Source organism: Petaurus breviceps, unplaced genomic scaffold (genome assembly GCF_028583685.1).
Source record: "Petaurus breviceps papuanus isolate PSGF00001 unplaced genomic scaffold, PetGlider_PUasm1.0 90750, whole genome shotgun sequence".
In the NCBI taxonomy this organism is placed as follows: Eukaryota; Metazoa; Chordata; class Mammalia; order Diprotodontia; family Petauridae; genus Petaurus; species Petaurus breviceps.
The window spans coordinates 1771443-1790960 of record NW_027187335.1 but is presented as its reverse complement, the minus strand read 5'-3'; the positions used below and the strand labels follow the sequence as shown (position 1 = coordinate 1790960).

At 41.7% G+C, this 19518-nt stretch overlaps 1 protein-coding gene across 8 annotated transcripts in view; it reads left to right on the top strand.

Moving 5' to 3' along the window:
- The first annotated feature begins 23 nt into the window (after positions 1-23).
- The window catches only part of MSI2 (musashi RNA binding protein 2), a 542542-nt gene continuing 523047 nt past the window's right edge, over positions 24-19518 (top strand). For 4 of the 8 annotated variants that reach the window (XM_069067447.1, XM_069067446.1, XM_069067444.1 and 1 more), the window contains exons 1-5: positions 26-323; positions 612-652; positions 997-1078; positions 1821-1905; positions 5907-5948. In XM_069067447.1, the coding sequence (XP_068923548.1) occupies positions 262-323; positions 612-652; positions 997-1078; positions 1821-1905; positions 5907-5948 (312 nt within the window). In that variant the 5' untranslated portion in view covers positions 26-261. Of the gene's footprint in view, positions 324-611; positions 653-996; positions 1079-1820; positions 1906-5906; positions 5949-19518 lie in introns of all 8 variants that reach the window. The other 4 variants (XM_069067445.1, XM_069067443.1, XM_069067441.1 and 1 more) reach the window with 2 other exon arrangements.

The following is a 19518-nucleotide window of genomic DNA, read 5'->3' as shown; positions in this document are numbered from 1 at the left end:
GGGGGGGGGGGGGGGGGGGGGGGGGGGGGGGGGGGGGGGTGAGAAGGAGCTGAGCTGAGCTAAGCTGATCCCACGTGTGACGGATCTCGCTGCTTCCCCGGCTCCGTCTCTCTGTGAGATTCGGTGTAGCTCGGGAGGGGGGGGAGGAGGAAAAGGAGGAGGAGGAGGAGGGAGATCTTTGGGCTTGTAGCTGGCCGCTGCTCTGCTCAGATCACTGTGGGGCTTAATTTTTTGGGGTGGGGGGGCGGGGGGGCCTCAGATATGGAGGCAGATGGGAGCCAAGCCACCTCTGGAAGCCCTAACGACTCACAACACGACCCTGGGTAAGTTTCCCACCCCCTTCCCACCACCACCTCTCGGATTGTTCCCCTTGCAACAGAGACGACCATGCATTTTGTAGGACGTCTTCTCCCCCCTCCCCTCCTCCTCCTCCACCTCCACCCGGGTGGAAGTTCCACACCTTTGTTTGATTGCATTTCGCTGTAACCTTCCCCCCCACCCCACCTCCCAGTTCTCTCCTCCCCCCCTCTTCCTTTTAGCTTTTGTAAGTTACACGTCAAAATGGCCGATCTGACATCTGTGCTCACTTCTGTTATGTTTTCTTCCTCTAGTAAAATGTTTATCGGTGGCCTGAGCTGGCAAACCTCACCAGGTAAGGGAGGAGGGGAGGGGGGAGACTAGGACCCCCCCTTCTTGGCTTCTTTATTGCTCTTTGTTATCCCAGTGCAGACCCCCCCTACCCCCCGCCATTGGTTCCCCACTTCTCCTGTGCAAGGTTATTTTTTTAAATAGCAAATCCTTTCCGAGCCCTCTATTCGACCTCTATTGCTGTATTTTTCCCTGTGTGTGCAAGAAATGCAAAGAAAGAAAGAAAGAAAGAAAACACTACTTTTGGTTTTTGTCAGTGATCAAAATTTGCATTGCTTTTTCTTTCTTTTTCCACACCTTCTCTCCTCACCCAACCACAGGGCAAACCCCCCGTCTCTCTCTCCACAGATAGCCTTAGAGACTATTTTAGCAAATTTGGAGAAATTAGAGAATGTATGGTCATGAGAGATCCCACCACCAAACGCTCCAGGTAAAATCATCCCCTTTAAATTTGTTTTTATTTAGAACAAAGTTAAAGTTTTATTTTGGGGGTGGTTGTGGAAGTATCAATGGGATAGAATGGGTGGTGGTGTTTTGTTTTGTTTTGCTTTTCGACGAATGGCCCTGCTTTCCCTCCTTCCCTGTCCGGCCTCCCTCCCCTCCTCCCAAATTATTGGTGGTCGATCATATGGACTTAACTCCGGGAGATAACGTTTGCTTTATATTTTCTTCACCCCCCTTTTCGCTTCTAGAATGACGTTTTGCAGCATCCACTTTGCAAATAGTTTAAACGTTTACACACTTACACACATAAACACACACATTTCCACTTCTCCCATGCCCCGTGTTCACCAAGTCTTGAGCCTCTTCCTAGGAAGGTGATTCTCAATTGCCCTGCATGCTTTGGTATAAAACAAAGCATTAAGGGGAGGAGGAGGAGGAGAGGAAACAGAGGTGGCAAATGATTGGAGAGCCAGAGCAATTTCTAAGTTACCTCTGCGCTCCCTCCCCTCGTTCCTCCTTTGACCCTCATCCCTCCCCCCCCCCCCCCATTTCTGGATGACTGGGGAGAGTAAGTGGAATGGACTGGGGGAGGGGAACGAGCGGGGAGGGGTGGGAGGGAGGGAGACTTTTGCGCCCATTTCCAGGCTGGGGTTCATTCATTCTTGTCTTTTTCTTTAATATAGCCTTTTCTTTTTTCTTTTCTCCCTTTCCTCTTTGTTTTATTGCAGAGGCTTCGGTTTTGTCACGTTTGCCGACCCAGCAAGTGTAGATAAAGTATTAGCTCAGCCCCATCATGAGTTAGATTCGAAGACGGTATGTTTTTGTTGCTGTTCGCTCTCTTTCTGCTACGTTTCCGACTATGACAGGCTCATTTAAAGAGACAGCGTCCTTTTGCAGGATGTGCTTGGAGTTCTGTGTAGGTTGCAGGGAGAGCTTGCAAACTGAGCGAAGAAGTTCGCTTTGGGGAGGGACCAACTTTTAGGCTCTGGTATAAGTTTCTCATTTGCAATCCTGGGGGTTTGGATGGGCAGCATCGAAGGTCCGAGGAACTCTTCTATACTGAGGAGTTGCTAAAAAAGACCTATTGAAACTTCAAGCTGGAGCAAGCAACTTTTCTTTGTCAACTAGCAAGGCACATGGTGCCACCGGCTGAAGGGAGAGATTCCTTGTGGGATGGGTTTCTGAAAGGCACTTCTCCATTCAGTGGTCATTCCATGGGGATGAGGGGAAATCCTATTTCCTAGGGAGTCTTCTTTTCCTCCATGCTAGAATCTCCCCTTGAAGGGTCCAGGCACAAGAGTGAGTTGGCTCAGTGCTTAAATTCAGTTTTGGAGGGGAAGAGAATGCAGAGACTAGAATAACCCTTCTTCAGGATTGCTTTAAAGCTTCACCCCCAGATGGTGTGATAAAGCCTTGGATTTTGAATGGATTTTTTTTCCCCTTGTCACATCAAAGCCTTTCAGTGTGGGTCTAGATACTTATGTATGAATTTGAAGCTTCTAAACCTAGAGTGGGTAAAACAAGGCAAGTAGAGGTCAGCATGAAATTGGCCCATTGTCTGAACTGGGAGGGAAAAAGATGGTTAGATTCTATTTCCTTGGTGGAAAATGTTACTTTGGGTGGTTTGTTCATTTGTTTTTTTTAGTGGGAAGATGAGGGGAGGTGGGAAGGAAGGAGAAGTGCCCTTTAAGCTGTTTTATGTATAGCAAATGATGCTGGTTACTCCACTGCCCACCATCCAGGAAAGCTTCTGATAATTTTAATATTGCTGCATCAACCAGGAGCATGAAGGTGACATTGAGATTTGATATTGGGGCGTGGATGTGAGAGATTTTATTTATTTAGGGTGATGGAAAGAGCATTCAGTCTGGGGTTAGGGGCCCTGGGCACAGTCACTGACTGCCTCTGTGACCTTGGGTAAGTCTCTTAACCTCATCTGTAAAAAGAAGGGTTAGGTAAGATCATTTCTCCCCAGCACAAAATAGTCCTAAGACAAAATCAAACCTCGGAATGATTTCTGGGATCCTCAAATTTACTCTCCACTTTTGACCCCTGATCTAGATTAGAGAGAAAGCACTTTAGTGTGTTCCTCATCGTCCTTTTAATTTCTCTTCTAATTTTGCTGAACGTGCATTCAGTCCATCCATTTTAGGGATAATTAGTTGTGGTATGATCAATGGTTTTTGTGTCTAAAAAATATCATTATCTGCCCCACCCCTACCCCCTCTTCTTCCACTCCCCCAATAATATTTGGGCTGGATATTTTAAAGACTGTAAAAAAAACAAAGAAGAAAAATGTTTTAAACAGATTCCAGGAATTTATTTTAGCTCTTTCCCCGTCTCTTCTCCTCAACCCCCCACCCTGCAAGAAACAAAAATGATATTTATTTTGGGAATTTGATCCTACATAGGGTAGGTTAGAGGTTCTGTGGGTAAGAGTCAAACCCTATTTGGAATAAGATATAAATCAATTACTTTTTCACTCATTCAGTATTCACTCGTTTCAGTCACTGTTATTTAGTATAACATAGCATTTGACTTTGTTTCAACTCAGCGCAGGAGGCGGTTGGTTTATTGACATGGAAAGGAGGATCTTGTTTACAGTTTCGTTTAAAGTTTTATTTAGGTAATGGCTATTCATTTCAAAAATAGTATCCTAGTCATTTCCTAGAGGACTTGTAGATACAGTAAGTAGAACTGTACCTAACTAACTCATGTTTTTAATTTTTTGGTAGTTTAAAAAATAGTTGACAGGGATGTGCAAAAGGTACGGATTTGCCATGTTCTCCTCAGATAGCCGTCAGAAATACCTGCGGCCTGTGTAAAGTTTCCCCAATAAAGGGGGAAAAATTGTTAAACCAAACTGATCTTATTATGGCCTACAGTCCCTTTGGCTTGGATTCAGAGAATTGACTTTTTGGAAATTAACATTGTCATATAATTTTTTTTTTGTTGGGGGGGATGGTCTTATCCTTTTCCTACTCATGGAATCATCTCCCCCGCCCCATCCCTACCCCCACTTTGTGTCTTTCATTGTCTCTTCATTTTAGCTCTTTTTTTGAGAGTATAACTTTAATTTTTGCATTTCTATGTGACAGTCCAAAACCATTTTTTTTTTAACTGGTTGTTTCTTTTGAATAAGTATGTACCTGTCTTACATTTTGTTCGCAGAATGGAAAATCCACACCTGTTGTATTTCTCTTTAGACAAATATCTAGTCATTGATGGATCTGTTGGTAGATATATTTGTCATTTAATCTTTATGAAAGGATAGTTTTCTAGAAAGATTTTTTTTTTGCTTAAAAAAAAACCACCCATAATCTCTCATTTCTCAGGTATATGTTTTCAAATAGGTAACATAAACTAGAACCTGGCTTACTTTTAGTAGAGTTTTTAAAACATTTTAATAGAGTAGTTTAGGTAAGTAGGTTTTTGTGACATTTAAACTATTGCTAGGTGAGCATCGTGTTACATCACTACTGAGGTGAGGTGAGTCAGTGAAAAAAGAAACTGAAATGCTCTTTTTCTTGGTGGGAGGGGACCAAATTTCCTTGTTAAAGTTTTGCCTTTTTTTTTTTTTTTTTTTGGCAGAACTGAATCAGATTCAGACTTACATTTTAAAAAGGCAATGGTTTTCATGAGAGTCAAAGCTTCAGAATAAGTAACTTGTAGCAGTATTCATTTTACCCTCTTATGATAAACATATCCAGAGATTTATGATATTTAAAAGTAGAGGGAATACTAACAATGGAAATAACCCCCCCACACACACACCTTTTCTTCTTCCCTCATCCTCAGTCTAGTTCAGAATCCACCCCTCAAAAATAAAAATGGCCCAGATTGTTTTGTGGGAACTTTTTATAGGTTAAAAAAAAATCCCTATTATGTTAGATTCCGTTATTCTATAAGCATTTAGTCTGCATGATTTGGATTGTTTTTCCTAAATGGAGAAGAAAAAACTTTTGAATTTGACACCCTTCCCCCAAGTTCAGTTTCAGGTAACATAATGGGGCCTAGTTTTTACTATTCCTATTACTGGCTTTCTTCCTGCATTTTCCTTCCTGATTCAAAGAAAGGTAACTTCTTTCTACCCCACCCTCATGAAAGGATCCCTGGTTTTTAAATGCCAGGTGTGTTTACCTGGTGTTTTAAATGTTTGTTTTGTTTTCCCATGTCAGGCTTTGAAGTTGTTTTTTGGACAGCTTCTTCAACAGACAAGACTCATTTAAAAAAAAAATTCAGTTCTCTAATTTGAAAAAGAAAAGAATAATTTGATTCACATTTCTTTGTGTATTAGTTCTTTTTGAAACCCCTCTTTCCCTTCTTGTTTTATTTATTTGGGTGGAGGAGGGGCAGGGTATGAGAAAACACCTAGTTACCTAAAGCTGGAAGAAGCTTTAAATTTAATTTGCAGGTTATAATATTTTTAAACACCAGATAACATTCCCATCTTTTCTCTCAGCAGTGTGCCACAGATGAGAAGGCAGGTAGCATTTAGTGTTCAGTGTTGTCTTGGGGAAAAAAGCCCTCACCTAAATAATTAATAGCAAATAGTATCTTGTTTATTAAGAGAATTACAGTTTGGAATACCTGGTTGTTTTATGGAAAAGATCAATGGGTTTCTTACTTTTCTTCACAGTTAAGCTGGGTCAAAGTTCAGGGTACTTGTGAGTTGCCTAGGAAGATTCTAAAATGTTGATCTGGAAGCCTGAGAAATGAGTGATTCATAATTAGGTGCTTTCTTGGTATTTTTCTTTTCTTTTCTTTCTCTTAAAGTGCAACATTAACTTCTTTCCCTCCCTTTTTCCCCTCAGATCGACCCCAAAGTTGCATTTCCTCGTCGAGCACAGCCCAAGGTAAGTAAGGAGGGTCAATAGTAGGATTTTTGGCACATAGAGAGTTGGTGCCAGGAAGTTCAGGTTTCAAATGGGGAATTATTGGTAATAAAAGCTTTTGAAAGCCCAAGCCTACAGCGTCTTAAAGGATATCAGCATATGTCCATGAAAGTACAGGAGAGCAGCGTTGTGTGTCTGATTTAGCCAGCTTGAAGTGGATTCCCCAGTGCCTGACTCTCAGAGAGAAGTGGGAGGTAGAGGAGATTGAGCGTCTTTGTCCAGGGCATATGGCTTCATCCAGTGTCGTGGTTATTACGGCATCATGTTCAAGTGTGGCTCAGATGGCATTGGGAACTAAATAGTGGTACCTTTTTAGATGGGGAATGTTTTCTTTTGGAGCATTGCTTGGAGAGTCCCTGGACTACCCCTGATTTATCATGAAGAACTTTAGTTATTTACATGCCTCTTCCCAGAAAATAAATGTTAAGAGCTTCACAGGCCTTTCTGGACCTTAGAAAGGTGATGATGAATGTATTAGTTTTAATCTGATTGGATAATGTTACATTCTGCTTATAGATCATGCTTGGAAAGTAACTGTGTGTATGTGTGTGAGAGAGTGAGAGAGAGAGAGAAAGTGAGAGAGAGAGAGAGAGAGAGAGAGAGAGAGAGAGAGAGAGAGAGAGAGAGAGAGAGAGAGAGAGAGAGTGTCTGTGTGTGTACACAAGTGTGTTCGTGCTCTCGAGTGCATGCCAGTCCCTGGGCAGAGAACTTTTGAAATGTAACCTTGTACAAGTAGTACTAGAGTAGCTGCTTGAAGGACTGAGACAAGACTTGACTTTTCCATGAGTATGTAGGGCACTTTTTCCCCCCTTCTGTTTAAAAGTAGCTTTTAGATTGCCAAGTTAGAAGGAGAAAACAGCTACGCCTCACGTGACTGCAAAATCAGGGATTCATGATTTACGTGTTGAACTGAAGTTTGCTGTAACTTTTACTCTATATGTGATTCAAAGGGGTGTGTGTGTGTGGTGTGGTGTGTATGTGTGTGTACACATGTGCACTGTGCTCCTGGGTCTCCATTGGTAGAAAGAGAAAAGCTGAGACTTCTGATTGTGAGCCAGAAGGGAAGGGACTGAGGAGCAGCAGGCAGACAAACTCGATTTGTTTCTTTAGGCACAGTCTCCCTGGAGCTGGGGAACATTTTATTAGTGTGTGGAGAGGCATGGTTTTGCACATTTAAAAACCCACCCAGGAAAAATAGTTGGTTGGCATGTGGTATGATGGCTTAAGGACTGCACGTATAAAGTAAGATAGATGCTGGTACCCTTTTTTAAAAAAATGTTATTTGTATCATAAAGGATTTAAACCTTAGCAAAAGTAGTCAAATATTTTTCTCCCTGCCTCAGGGCAGTCTTTTCAGTTTGAGTGAATACTAATTAGTGAACCAAAGGGGCAAGGTTATTTCTGTCCTCATCAAAAGGTTTGTACTCTAAGGTTTTATGGTTTTGGGATTACGCCGTTGGATTAGAGTTGCACACCAGACTGTGTGGCCCAGAATTTCAGGAGTCCGAATAGAATTAGCAGTATTTCCTGCCTTTAGTTGAATTGTTTTTTCTCCATAAATGTGGATCTTCAAATTTCCAGGTTACCCATTTGATTGCCGAAAGCCAGGGTCAGATTACTCCAGAAGGAAGCTGGGGAAAAAAAAAATCTCTGACTCTAACCCTGGGTGGCCTCTGTTCTCCCCTCCCCCTATACTCTCTCTGTTGTTTTGTGTATGTATATCTGTGTGAGTGTGTATGTGTGAGTGAGTGAGAGAGAGAGAGAGAGAGAGAGAGAGAGGTAGTATTTGGTCATTTACTTTTATAAAAATACGATAGGTTGCTTGGTTTTTCAGTGACCCACTTCTGGACCTGGATGAAAGATAATGTTTTTTCAGACTTTTGAAATATCTGTACAAATGTTCTCCACATATGTAATATATTTATAATTGAATCTTTGGACCCTAAAAACCTCTATCTGAAATTGACAGTTCTTCTTGGGATGCCATTCATTTAAAGGGAAACTTCATAAATCCCCTTGTCATGTAATGTCATCTCACTGTGTCTTACTTTACCAGTTTCTTTCTACTAGACCTCCTCAAGATACTTTTTTCAAATGTGTCTCTCTTTATAAAACCCCAGTGAGGTGAGTTAACAAGTGACAGGGATCTGAGTATCCTTTTTCTCTAGAGTGAGAGTGTAAAAGATAGAACAGAGAGGATATGACTTGTATTGTGGTTCACTTAATTCCCACAACTCCCTTTGTTCCCTCAGTTATTCCTTCTTTCACCTACCACAGCATTAAGGTCATTTATTCGATTCAAGAAATATTTATTAAACACATACTGCACTTAAGGTTCTGTGCTACCCTCTGCGTACACAAATACAACATGAAAAACATTCCTTGCCCATGCTTCCATCCCACTGAGGGGTCAGAGGGTAGGGGTGGGGGAGTGGATGGTGGGGACACAGAACATGTACAGCTAAGTAAATACAGAGAGTGTATGAGAGAATGCAAAATAATTTCAAAAAGGAGACAGAGTTTATAACTAGAGAGAATGAGAAAGACCTCACATGACCAGTAGTATCTGATCTGCGCCTTGAAGGAAACTAGCATTGCAAGAGGTGGAGGAAAGTAGGGGAGTGCATTTCAGGTGCATGGGTGGGGTGGGAGGGAGATACCGTACAAAGAAACCAAGGCTAGACATTGAATGTCATATAGTGGGCCAACTGATTGAAACAGTGTGTAATGGGAAGTAGTATGTTGAAAGACTAGGAATGTTGTTAGGAGATAGATTATGAAGGGCTTTATAAATACCAGGCTGAAAATTGGGGGACCTAAGATGTTGTGTCAGAATCCCAGCTGGAAGGAACTTCAGAGAATATCTCGTTCAATCCATACTTGACCAAGAATTCTTTCTTTGCAGTATAAGTTAATGATATTCTGTTGACAAAGTGATTTTTGGTGGGAATATAGAATTTCAAGCATACACTTTTGTCTTCCATAATAAGGCCTTTGCTTATTTAAGAATTATACATTTAGAGAGATAGACTCTGCCCACTGGTCTTTGTGGGACGGAATGGCTATCAGTGACATGCCAGTGTATTTCAGTTCATTGTGACAGCAGGGCCTGGATTTAGAGTCAAAAGACTTGAGTTCCAGGCCCAGCTCTGGAACTTCCTTGATCTGTGCTTTTGGATGGGTCAAGTCACTTTTCCAGACCTTGATTTCCTTATTTGCGAAATGGGGAAAATTATACTTTCATGGCCTCCTCCCTGGTAGTTATGAGGAAGACGCTGTTGAAACATGAGCCATTGATTCCTGGACTCTCTGGGTGGTTTACCCGACTAATGCTGAGAAGAGGACTGCTCTGTAGATGGGTTCAGGCAAGATGGCAGGGAGAAAGTGTAACTTAATGCTGAAGAGAATTAGTGGCAGCCAAGAACAGATTTAATATTCGTCCTGTCATAATATTCTTTAATGCATTTTATAAATAAAAATCTGTTTTGATCTGCTTTTTAATGAGTTGCTGAATTAAGGATTTTGAATTCAGCTGTTCATTTATCCCCGTAGTGTAGGAAATGATCAGTGTCTACAGCGGAAAAATACAGTTGGATTTTATTAACTAATTATGAGGGTCGAGTCTTCAGAGGCTGCTGGACACTAATTACCTCAGTCCATTTTGATGAGGATGTATGTCTGCTCCATAGCTTCATCTTTCTCTTGAGGATGCTTTCATTCTTGTTTGGAATGATTCTCTCTCTGTCTTTCCTGAATTGAAGCTCTTTTGTGAAACTGGGTTTGGGGGGCTGCAATTGTTTCCTTCTCCTCCTTTGGATTGTAAATAGTAGATATGCAGCCTTCACTTCAGCTTGTGTGTGTGCAACCTCTAAACTTGAGAACTTGAGAGGGGTCTCTGGGTTTGGGTAGTGTGAACCCTGAGTGGCACAATTTGGATCTCTCCCATTTCTGTGCAGTCTCCAGAAACCTTTCCCTTATTTCTCTGTGTGCCAGAGCACGGGATCATGGACAATTCTTTACCTTTTCCTTATTTTGGAAGGGAAGAACCTCTGTGTTAGAACTGGTTCAGGTACCCTGTTGCTGCCTATGTGCTCACAGTGGATTGTAAACTTCTTGAAGACAAAGACGGGATCTTTGCTAGCTTTTTGTTGCTGGGTTCTGGCTGTACAAAGTGTGAAGGAGAGGAGGCTTGTTTAATTGTGTCTTTTATTTATGCATGCATGCATGCATATATGTATACATGTGTATGTATGTATGTTTTGCTTTTGTAAATGTAAGGTGCTTGAGGATAGGGAATGTTCCATTTTTGTCTTGGTTCCCCAGTGCCTCGTGTGGTGCCCAGCAGTTTAGGTGCTGAAGAAGTGCTCGTTTTAAATTTAATTCTCTCTCTTTTCTATAACTTATCTATCATAGAACCAGGTTATTTGTCAGGGAAGGGAGCTTGGGTCTTCTTCATTTTTCAGGTGGAGAAACTTGCTACTCTGAGAGATTCAGGGAGTTAGTGGAAGAACTGGGACCAAAATTAAAGTTTTCAGCAGGTATTCTTACGGGGTACTAGATCAGAAAACTCGAATAGTTTTGAGATCTCTCTATTGGACCTCTCCTGGCTGTCATTGTTCCATCTGGTGATGCAGATTGCAATGCATTCATGCCTCTTCCCCACCATGGGACTGTTTTCCAGTCCTCTCATAAGTTTACTACCAGAGGTCTATCCCATATGGACAGTGAGGGCTTCTTCATTATCAGGGCCACATTTGGGTTGCCCTCTAGTCATCCTCTGCTCTTGACAACCCTTCTTTTTCAGTCATGTTTTCCTACTGCCATCCAGTGTGGTACAGTGGGGAAAATGTTACTTTTGGAGTTGGAGGACCCACATTTGAATCCAATTCTGCCATTAACTACATGGGTGACTTTGGGGGAGTCACTTCACTCCCCTGGGCCTTAGTTTCCTCTTTTGTAAAAGGACCTCTAGGGATTCTTCCAGCTCTAAATTTATGATCTTATGATCCTTTAACTTGAGGTTGGTTTTTTTAGGTTCCTTATCTGTTAAATGTTATAATCAGCTCTCTCAATATGTGCCTCTGCTTGTATTCTATATGAAAATCATTTTTAATTTTTCAGAGACAGGTGTTCTGTGACGCACAGTGGCATACTACATAAAGTACTAGTCAGGAAGCATTGGTTTCAAATTTGACTTCAAATATCTATTAGCTGTGTGACCCTAGGCTAGTCACTTAACCTCTGCCTCAGTTTCCTCATCTGTAAAAATGGGGATAATATAACACCATCCACCTCCCCAGGATTGTTGTAAGGATCAAATGAGATAATACTTGGAAAGCATTTTGTAAACTATAACGTGCTATGGAAATGTTAGCTGCAATTGTTGTTATAATTACCATCTTTATTGTTAGCATTATTACTACACAGTGGTGGGTTTTTTTTTCTTTTTGTTTTTGGAGGGGGGAAGGCAGGGCAATTGGGGTTAAGTGACTTGCCCAAGGTCACATGATGAGTAAGTGTTAAGTTTCTGAGGCCACATTTGAACTCAGGTCCTCCTAACTTCAGGGCCAGTGCTCTATTCACTGAGCCGTCCTGTTTTTTTTTTTTTTTTAATGGTCTACTATAAATGAGTCCTTTTGATTGGCTTCTGCCTTGGTCCTCTTATTCCCTCCCTTGGGTTCACTCTGTTTCTAGTATATCTATGTGACTTGAGGCATCATAGAGTTTGGGATTGAAAAGGAACCTTAGAGATCAATTATTCCAACTCCTTTATTTTACAAAGCAAGAAACAGGGACCCAGAGAATTGAAATGCCTTGTCTAAGGTTGCACAGGGAGTCGGCAGCAGATGTGAGATTTGAAGTATCTTGCTTTCCTCTTGCTTCAGGTCCCAGAGGAGTTAGGATTTCATTGGAGTTGGGTCCTTCTTCCACTGAACGCAGAGAAGATACATCCTTTGTGACTTAGTGGAGTCTTCCAGGGGTTTTGTGGGTAAACTTCCTCTACTTTAAGTGGTAGATAATAAGCAACTGGCATTTCCAGAACTTATTGATTTGCTCCCAAGTTTTTAGTTCCCAGAAAGAATCTGGTGGCATGTATTTGGGACCTTTGGACACACTAGAAATCTGGTAGATTTGTACCTAAGCCTAAGGAGGCACAATGAAGAATGACAGGAATCAATGTCAGGAGGGTTGGTTCTAGTCCCATTTTTACCATTAAATAGCTCTGTGACCTTGGGAAAGTCACGTAACTACTCTGTGCCTCACTTTACCCATTTGAAAAATGGAGATGCCCTTTGCAGGGTTGTTGCAAGGATAGGATTACATATAGCAAAGTGCGATACAAATATAAGGGAATTGCAGTACAAATGTTGCATGTTATAAGCAATTGCCTTTATAAGGGAAAGGCTAATCCTAGGAGCAAAACATGAATGAACTTACTGTAGAATTTTTCTGTCTAAATGGGATTCTTTGATTTTAACGTGAAGGTCATGAGCCTCCTCTAGAGAAGTGAAGTTCTTTTACTCTGAAATTCTTTGTAGCAGGAAAGGAAGAGCCCTGTGGTCAGAGAGCTGGAAGGAAGGATCCTCTTATGGGGCAAGATTCCCACCTTGAATGACTCCCTTGAAGTGACATATATTTATCATTCTTTATTCTGCATTATTAAACCCAACAACCTTGCCAGGCTAGATGCCATTCAATGCCTGAGAAACAAACAACATTTCCATCCTGAGAGGCAGATTGGTACAATGAAAAGAACAATAACTTTAGAGTTGGAGGATCTTGGTTTAGATCTCACCTTTGCCACTTGGTACCTTTGTGACCTTGGATAAGTCACTTGGCTTCAGTTTCCTCAACTGTAAAAATGAGGGGATAGGACTAGGTGACCTTTTCCATTTCTTCCATCTCTGAATCTGTGATTTCCCCATGCATCTGGGTATATTTAGCCCTCTATACATCCAGAAGGGACTACATGGTGTAAGGAGACAGAAGGCACTGGACCTGAGTTCAAATTGAGCCTTTGATAATAAAAGGAGCACTTATATATTTGTAAAACACTTTACAAATATTATCTCATGTCATCCTCACAACAACCTGGGAGGTAGATGTTGTCATAATCCCATTTTACAGATGAGGAAACTGAAGCTGACTGAGGAGAAATGACTTTCCTAGAGTCACACAGACAGTAAATGTCTGAGGCTAGATTTATGTTTAGGTCTTCCCAACTCCAGGTCCAGTGTTTTATCTACTGTGATACCTACTAGCTGCTGATATTCACTAACTGTGTGAGCTTATATCAGCTACTTAACTTCCTGGAGCCTCAGTTTCCTTATCTGTAAAATGGGAGCAAGAATAATTAATTGCCCTACCTACTTAACAGACTTGTTATGAAGAGAACACTTTGTAAATGTGACTTCTTATTATTGAACCATTCATTCAACAAATAGTGGCCATAGCATGCGATAAGTGCTTGATATAGTATGTTTGTTGATTGACTGTCAATATTGAACTCCTACTGTGTACAAAGCCCTGGGAGATACAAAGATGCCTGAGTATATAAGTTCCCTCCTGGAGGTTCTATCCAGTAGAGAGATGAGACATATCCACAGTGAACTACAATGAGACTAGTTTTTTTTCTTTTTTACACTTAGACTGTTAGCGCCATAAAGGGGCCGTAAAGAGAAAGCTGTAGAATTTTAGAGGAAGGAGCGCTCGTGATTTATTGGCGGTGGTGGTGGTAGTGATCGGGGTTTGAGGAAAGCCTTGTAGGGGAGGTACTGTTAGAAATAGACTTAGGAAGATAGATAGGATTTTGAACACTGGAGATGGAGGGCATACCAGGCAGTGGGCACAAGGAGGCAGGAGAGTATTGGAACATATTTAGGGAAAGAGTAATAGTTTGCTTTGGATAAGGTTCAGGGTATTTGTAAGAGAACAGTCACAGATAGAGCTAGAAAAGTGCTTAGGACTGAATGGAAGAGGGCATTGAATATGAGAATAAAAATGAGTAGTTGGGATTTTATTAAGTTGGCCATAGGGAGCCATCGTGTGTATTTGCAGCAGCCGTGGATAGAGTTGAACTTTTTGAGGTCACCATTAATGATGCATTGTGGGATTACCTAGGAAGTTGAGCCTTCATTTTGAGCTGTCCTCTCTAGGCCTCAGTTTCCTCATTTGCAGAATGAGGAGGTTAGACTCGACCTAAATTGATGGTCCTCTGAGGCCTATTGTGCCAAGAATGGGAGACTTTAGAATCAAATATGTCACTATCTAAGGCAACTTGATAGGGATATAGCCAATCCTAAGTTATCGACTGCTATTCCTTTGGTCCACCTGTATGCAAAGGTGACACTGTTGCTGGGGCACATGGTTTCACTTGTTTTTCTCCTCCTAGGAGCAGAAATTGGTTTTCTTGGACACATCTGTATTGTCAGGCAGCCACACTTCTAGCCAGTGGTACACAGTTTTGAGACAGCTGGCTAGCATTTCGAGTCCCAGTCTGTGGCGTGAAACAGAGCAAAGCTGACTGGCTCACGTGGGTTCACAGATGGTGCTTGTGACCTTGGTCTTTATAAAAAAAAATCCCACTTACTCACCAGCCACAGACTCGTACTTTTCAGGTGACTCTCGTGGTTACCACGTACCATTCTGACCTTTGACTTGTGGTCACATGCAAGGCAACCTCAGAGTTCTTTTCTCCTAAATATTTGTCCTCCTCCCACTTTGCTTCCTCTCTCTTTCCCATCCACAAATGATTATGCTCCAGAAATAATTCTGACACATTTTTCTGTCTTCTCTTCTACTTCTTCAGTGTTGTATTCAGCTTCTAAGCTGGCTGAAAAATGGTCTTGTCCATACCTATGTTGGGACACAGATTTTGCATTGCCTCTGTATCAGTTGTTAGCTGGTAACCATTTCATCTGAACATACCATATCAGAGTGAGCTCAGGGATTGGATTTCACTGGGCAGGGTCTCCTTAGTGATTTCCACCAATGGTCATCTGGGGCATGTGAGCAATGGTCAGACAGACAAGTGTATAATCCCCTATTCCTGCTTTCAACCCGAGTCACTATTGCTGGTGCTAAGAGCCAAGCTTACATACAAGCGTGAGGGTGAAATGAATACGATGAGTCAGGGAAACAGTCCCAGATGACATGTCCTGGCTTGGGAAAGTTCAGAGGATCATGTGATAGATCTCTGGAAGGGACCTTAAGAGATCTCCAATATGAGAGTATTGGAGCAGGTCAGCTCTAAGGTCTTACGTACCTCTAAACCCTGTGGTATTGTGACTAACCTCCATTCCATTGATGATGAAACTCAGATCCAGTGAAGGGAAGGGACCTATGGGTAGTAACAGAACCAGGGAACCCAGTTCTTCTGATTCTGAATTCTGTATCCTTTCCATTATACTCTGTTTCCTTATTTCCTGATTTGGATGGGAAATGTCCAAAGCAAAGCATCCCATCCTGCTTGCCTTCCCCTCCCACCCTTCATGTGGGGGTGGAGGCATTAGGGCATGAACATAGGGCCAACACCCCAAGCCATCCAGCTTCTTTTTGGAGGTTGGAGGTAGAAGTGACTGAAACCTCTCCCATCCCCCAAGTGATACAAATTTTTAAAAAATCTTGGCTTGGTACATTATAGTGTTTTGAATTATCCTCTATTCACAGGTGATTACTGAGGCCATATTCTGGGTCATAATTGTGTAGAGCTAATGTCCTATCTTATCTTCCCCTTTGGAAGACTCTTTAGATAGGCTGGGCCATTTGCTGGTGACCCGAAAAGTACTTGACTTTTCTTGTCCTTACTTTGAGGTAGAATAGTAAGGAAGAGGAGAATGAGCCTTCAGTGCATTCTATCTTTGGAATCTTTCTTCTATGTGTATATTTTGCATATATTTATTTATGCATATGTTGTCTCTCATTAGGATACAATCCCCTGATCAGACCTGGAACTGTTTCTACTTTTTCTTTACATCCCCAGCACATAACATGGGGCCTGATGCTTACTAAGTGCTTAATAAATTCTTGTTGATTGATGAATTACTTGGGTAACCTTTTCTCTCCCCTACCTGGAGGATCTGTTTGACCTGCCTTGAGACAAGTGGTCATAGATCACAACCAGAGTTGCAGGGGGCACCATCAGTTATATAGTTAAGCTCCCCCATTTTACAAATGAGGAAACCGACATCTAGAGAGATGCAGTGTCTTTTCTGAGGTCACATGGGAAGGAAGTGGCAAAATTAGGAATCGAACCCGGGTTCATAGATTTTAGATCTGGCCCTTTCCGCTATACCACATTCCCTCCCTCTGGAGATTGAGAGCTAAAGTTGGAAACAGCACCTCTGTGTTTGTGAGGCTCCCAGGCTGAAGTTGCTTCTCTCCTGAATAGTTGGTCTTTATCTGCCTGGGGGTAGGTCCACTAATGACTGATCTAAAACCATCAAATTCATTTATTTGTCACTGGCCCTGACAGGCAAGTTAATCCTAATGGATTCTTTTTTTAGCCTTTTGTCTGGGAAGAGTTTCACCCAGATGTCCCCAAATCCAAGGCAGTAAAGAAATATGTAACTTTTATGGCAGGGGGAGGATGTAAAAAAATAAAGGGTGTGTGTGTGTGTATGTGTACATCTGTGTGTTCAAGAGACGCTGAAATTTAGGTTGGGGTGAGAAGGAGAGTGCTGGAAAGGGCTGGCCAGTGAACAGATTCTTTTTTTTTTTTCTTTAGAAATCCATTCAGCACCGTAAATGGCTGTTTCAGTTTCAATTATGTGACAATTTCAGGGGTTTAGAAATGTCTAATAAAATGGGCTTGATGATGCAGCCTGGGGAGAGGAGCCCTTGAAAAGGTGCAAAAGAAAATTCCTGGGGTCAAGGGATTCACTTTCCTTCTTCCCTGGGCTCTCTTTCCTTTTGGTTTTTGCATTTTTATTGTTTTAAGGGTAGAAAATTTTTTTTTCATGACCCTAGCCTTCACCAAAATGACTTTTATTCTTTCTGGATTCTTGGAAATAGGCAGACTGCAATCCAGTAGCTGTTTTTCTTCTTGTCAATGCTGCCACATTGTAAACTAATTTCAAAGCGCTGTGTGTGTGTGTGTATTTGTGTGTGTGTGTGTGTGTGTGTATGTGTGTGTGTGTGTGGTGTAGTGTTGAAGAGCACAGTGCTTAAGGGAAGGACCTGGGGGTGGGGGAGGAAACAGGAAGGAGGGGAACCACTCAAAAACAGCTTCTTTTCTTCTAATCAGGTCTTTTGATCAGGTCCCAAAGAACCCTGAGCACAGGGAACAATAGGAAGGAACTTTAGACTGACTATTGGGGCAAAGGACTGAAAGAACTAGTGTAACAAAAAGTGATTTTGAGTGACATTAATGAGGGGACCAGGCTGGTAGGGAGTGGGGAGGGATGGAGGAGACTAGGTAAGAACTAGTGAAAAAGGAGTTCCCATGACTTTTAGATCAAATTTCTCTCATTCTGTGCTATTGGGGAAAGAGAGAGACAGAGAGATGCACACACACAGAGACAGAGAGACAGAGACAGATGGGGGGGCAGGGTGAGAGAGAGAGAGAAAGAGAGAGAGAGAGAGAGAGAGAGAGAGAGAGAGAGAGAGAGAGAGAGAGAGAGAGAGAATGAGAATGAGAATGAGAATGAGAATGAGAGTGAGTGAATGAGTGAGTTTTACAAGCATGTTTCTGTATCTTATTGCCTGTGCTTTCTGGCTGAAAGTTGAATGGTGAGAACCTTGATTTGAGGTACTTTAAATGTGTCTTCCCTAGAGGTTCAGGCTTCATCTCCCCTCACCCCCACCTTCCTGGTTTCTTTTCTCTCTGCCTGCTAAGAGTGAAAGATTTTTTTTTGAACATTTTTTAGTCTGAACTTAAACACCAAATAAAATGAGCATTTTCATATACACAAGTACAGGACAGAAAAAGACAACTGTATGTGGAATTGCAGGTCTTTTTTCTGTAGAGCTTGCTTTTCTTAAACATCTAATAAATTCAACGTGTAACTTTCAAAGTTGTCCTGTTACCTTATGATTCTTTGTGGCCTTCTGTTCTCTTCTGTGAATTAAAAAAAAATACTTCACGACTCTCTTTTCTTTTTTTTTTTTTTACCCTTCTTCTATACTGTCTCTTCCTACTTCCCTGCCAAATGGGGGGTGGAGTGGGAGTCCTTGAAATCAATATACATAGTCAAGGAAAACAAATTCTCACGTTGTCGGTGTCTAGAAATATGTCTTACTCTGCATCTTGAATCCATTATCTTTGTCAGGAGGTTGGTAGTATTTATCATCGGAACTCTGAAATCTTGGTTGGCCATTGCATTGATTAGAGTTCTTAAGTCTTTCACAGTTGTTTGTCTTTACAATTTTATTGTAAAGTGCACAGTGCCTAGCACATAACAAGTACAATAGAAATGTTAGCTATTATTATAATTCTATATATTGTTCTCCTGGTTTTGTTCAGAAGTGAAACTTTTAAGCCAGGAGGTTATTTTATTTTTTCTTCTGGGTACCTGGTGCAATGTTGGTCATTGGCACGTGAGGCTGACATCATGGAGCTAGGCACAATTGGGATAGCAAAAGTGTCTGCCAAGAGGGTTCAGTATCTTTGTCTGAAATAGATACCAGGGACAGGAAAGGCAAGCTCCTGCCAGCATTTTGGTTGTGTTTTTTTTTCACCATCCCAAACTCAGAACCCTATTAATATCCATGGTTAAGTGGAATGTTCAAATGGTCATCTTGACAATCACTTTATAAATATTTAGTCCCTTGGAAACCACCCTCTGTATTCTCATTTGTATAATTCTGCAAGGGATGGAAGGAATTCCCAGATTTTAAGGGAAAACTACAAGTGCTCAGATAAGATGAGAGACAGTCATGGAGTGGTGGCAGGAGGAATGAAAATAGAGTCACTGGACATGGGTTGGAGTCCCAGCCCTGCTCTGTGAATCGAGGCAAGTCACTTAAGTTAACTCATCTATTAAATAAAGTGATGGGACTAGGTGGTCTCAAAAGGTACTCTCCAGTTCCAGGTGTTAGGAACCTATGATGTCTATTAGGAAGGGGAAAAGCTGGATATTTTCCCCTCATCCACTCACTGTGGGAACCTGGATCATTCCTTTCCCCTCAGTGTTTGCCAGTTCCATTGGCCAGCTGAGGGTGAGAACTACTGTCTTGACATCTTCACAGTAGCTTTAAAGGAGTGAGCATGAGAACCCAGGAAATTAACATAAACTTCAAAGAGTAGTTTGACACCTTCAGAGAAAAAAAGATGCTAGGGGGCTAGGGGGTTATTGCTGCCTCTCCATGTTGCCTTTGTGATTTCTGTATCACCTTTGCAGGTTAAGGCAAAAATCTTTTTAGCCTATACATGATAACAACAACAACAAAACACTAGGAGGCACCAGTCAAGCCTGTTATGTCCTTTTGAGCTCCATGAGGGGAAATAGTGCATTGTGCTGTGTGTGTGTGTGTGTGTGTGTGAGAGAGAGAGAGAGAGAGAGAGAGAGAGAGAGAGAGAGAGAGAGAGAGA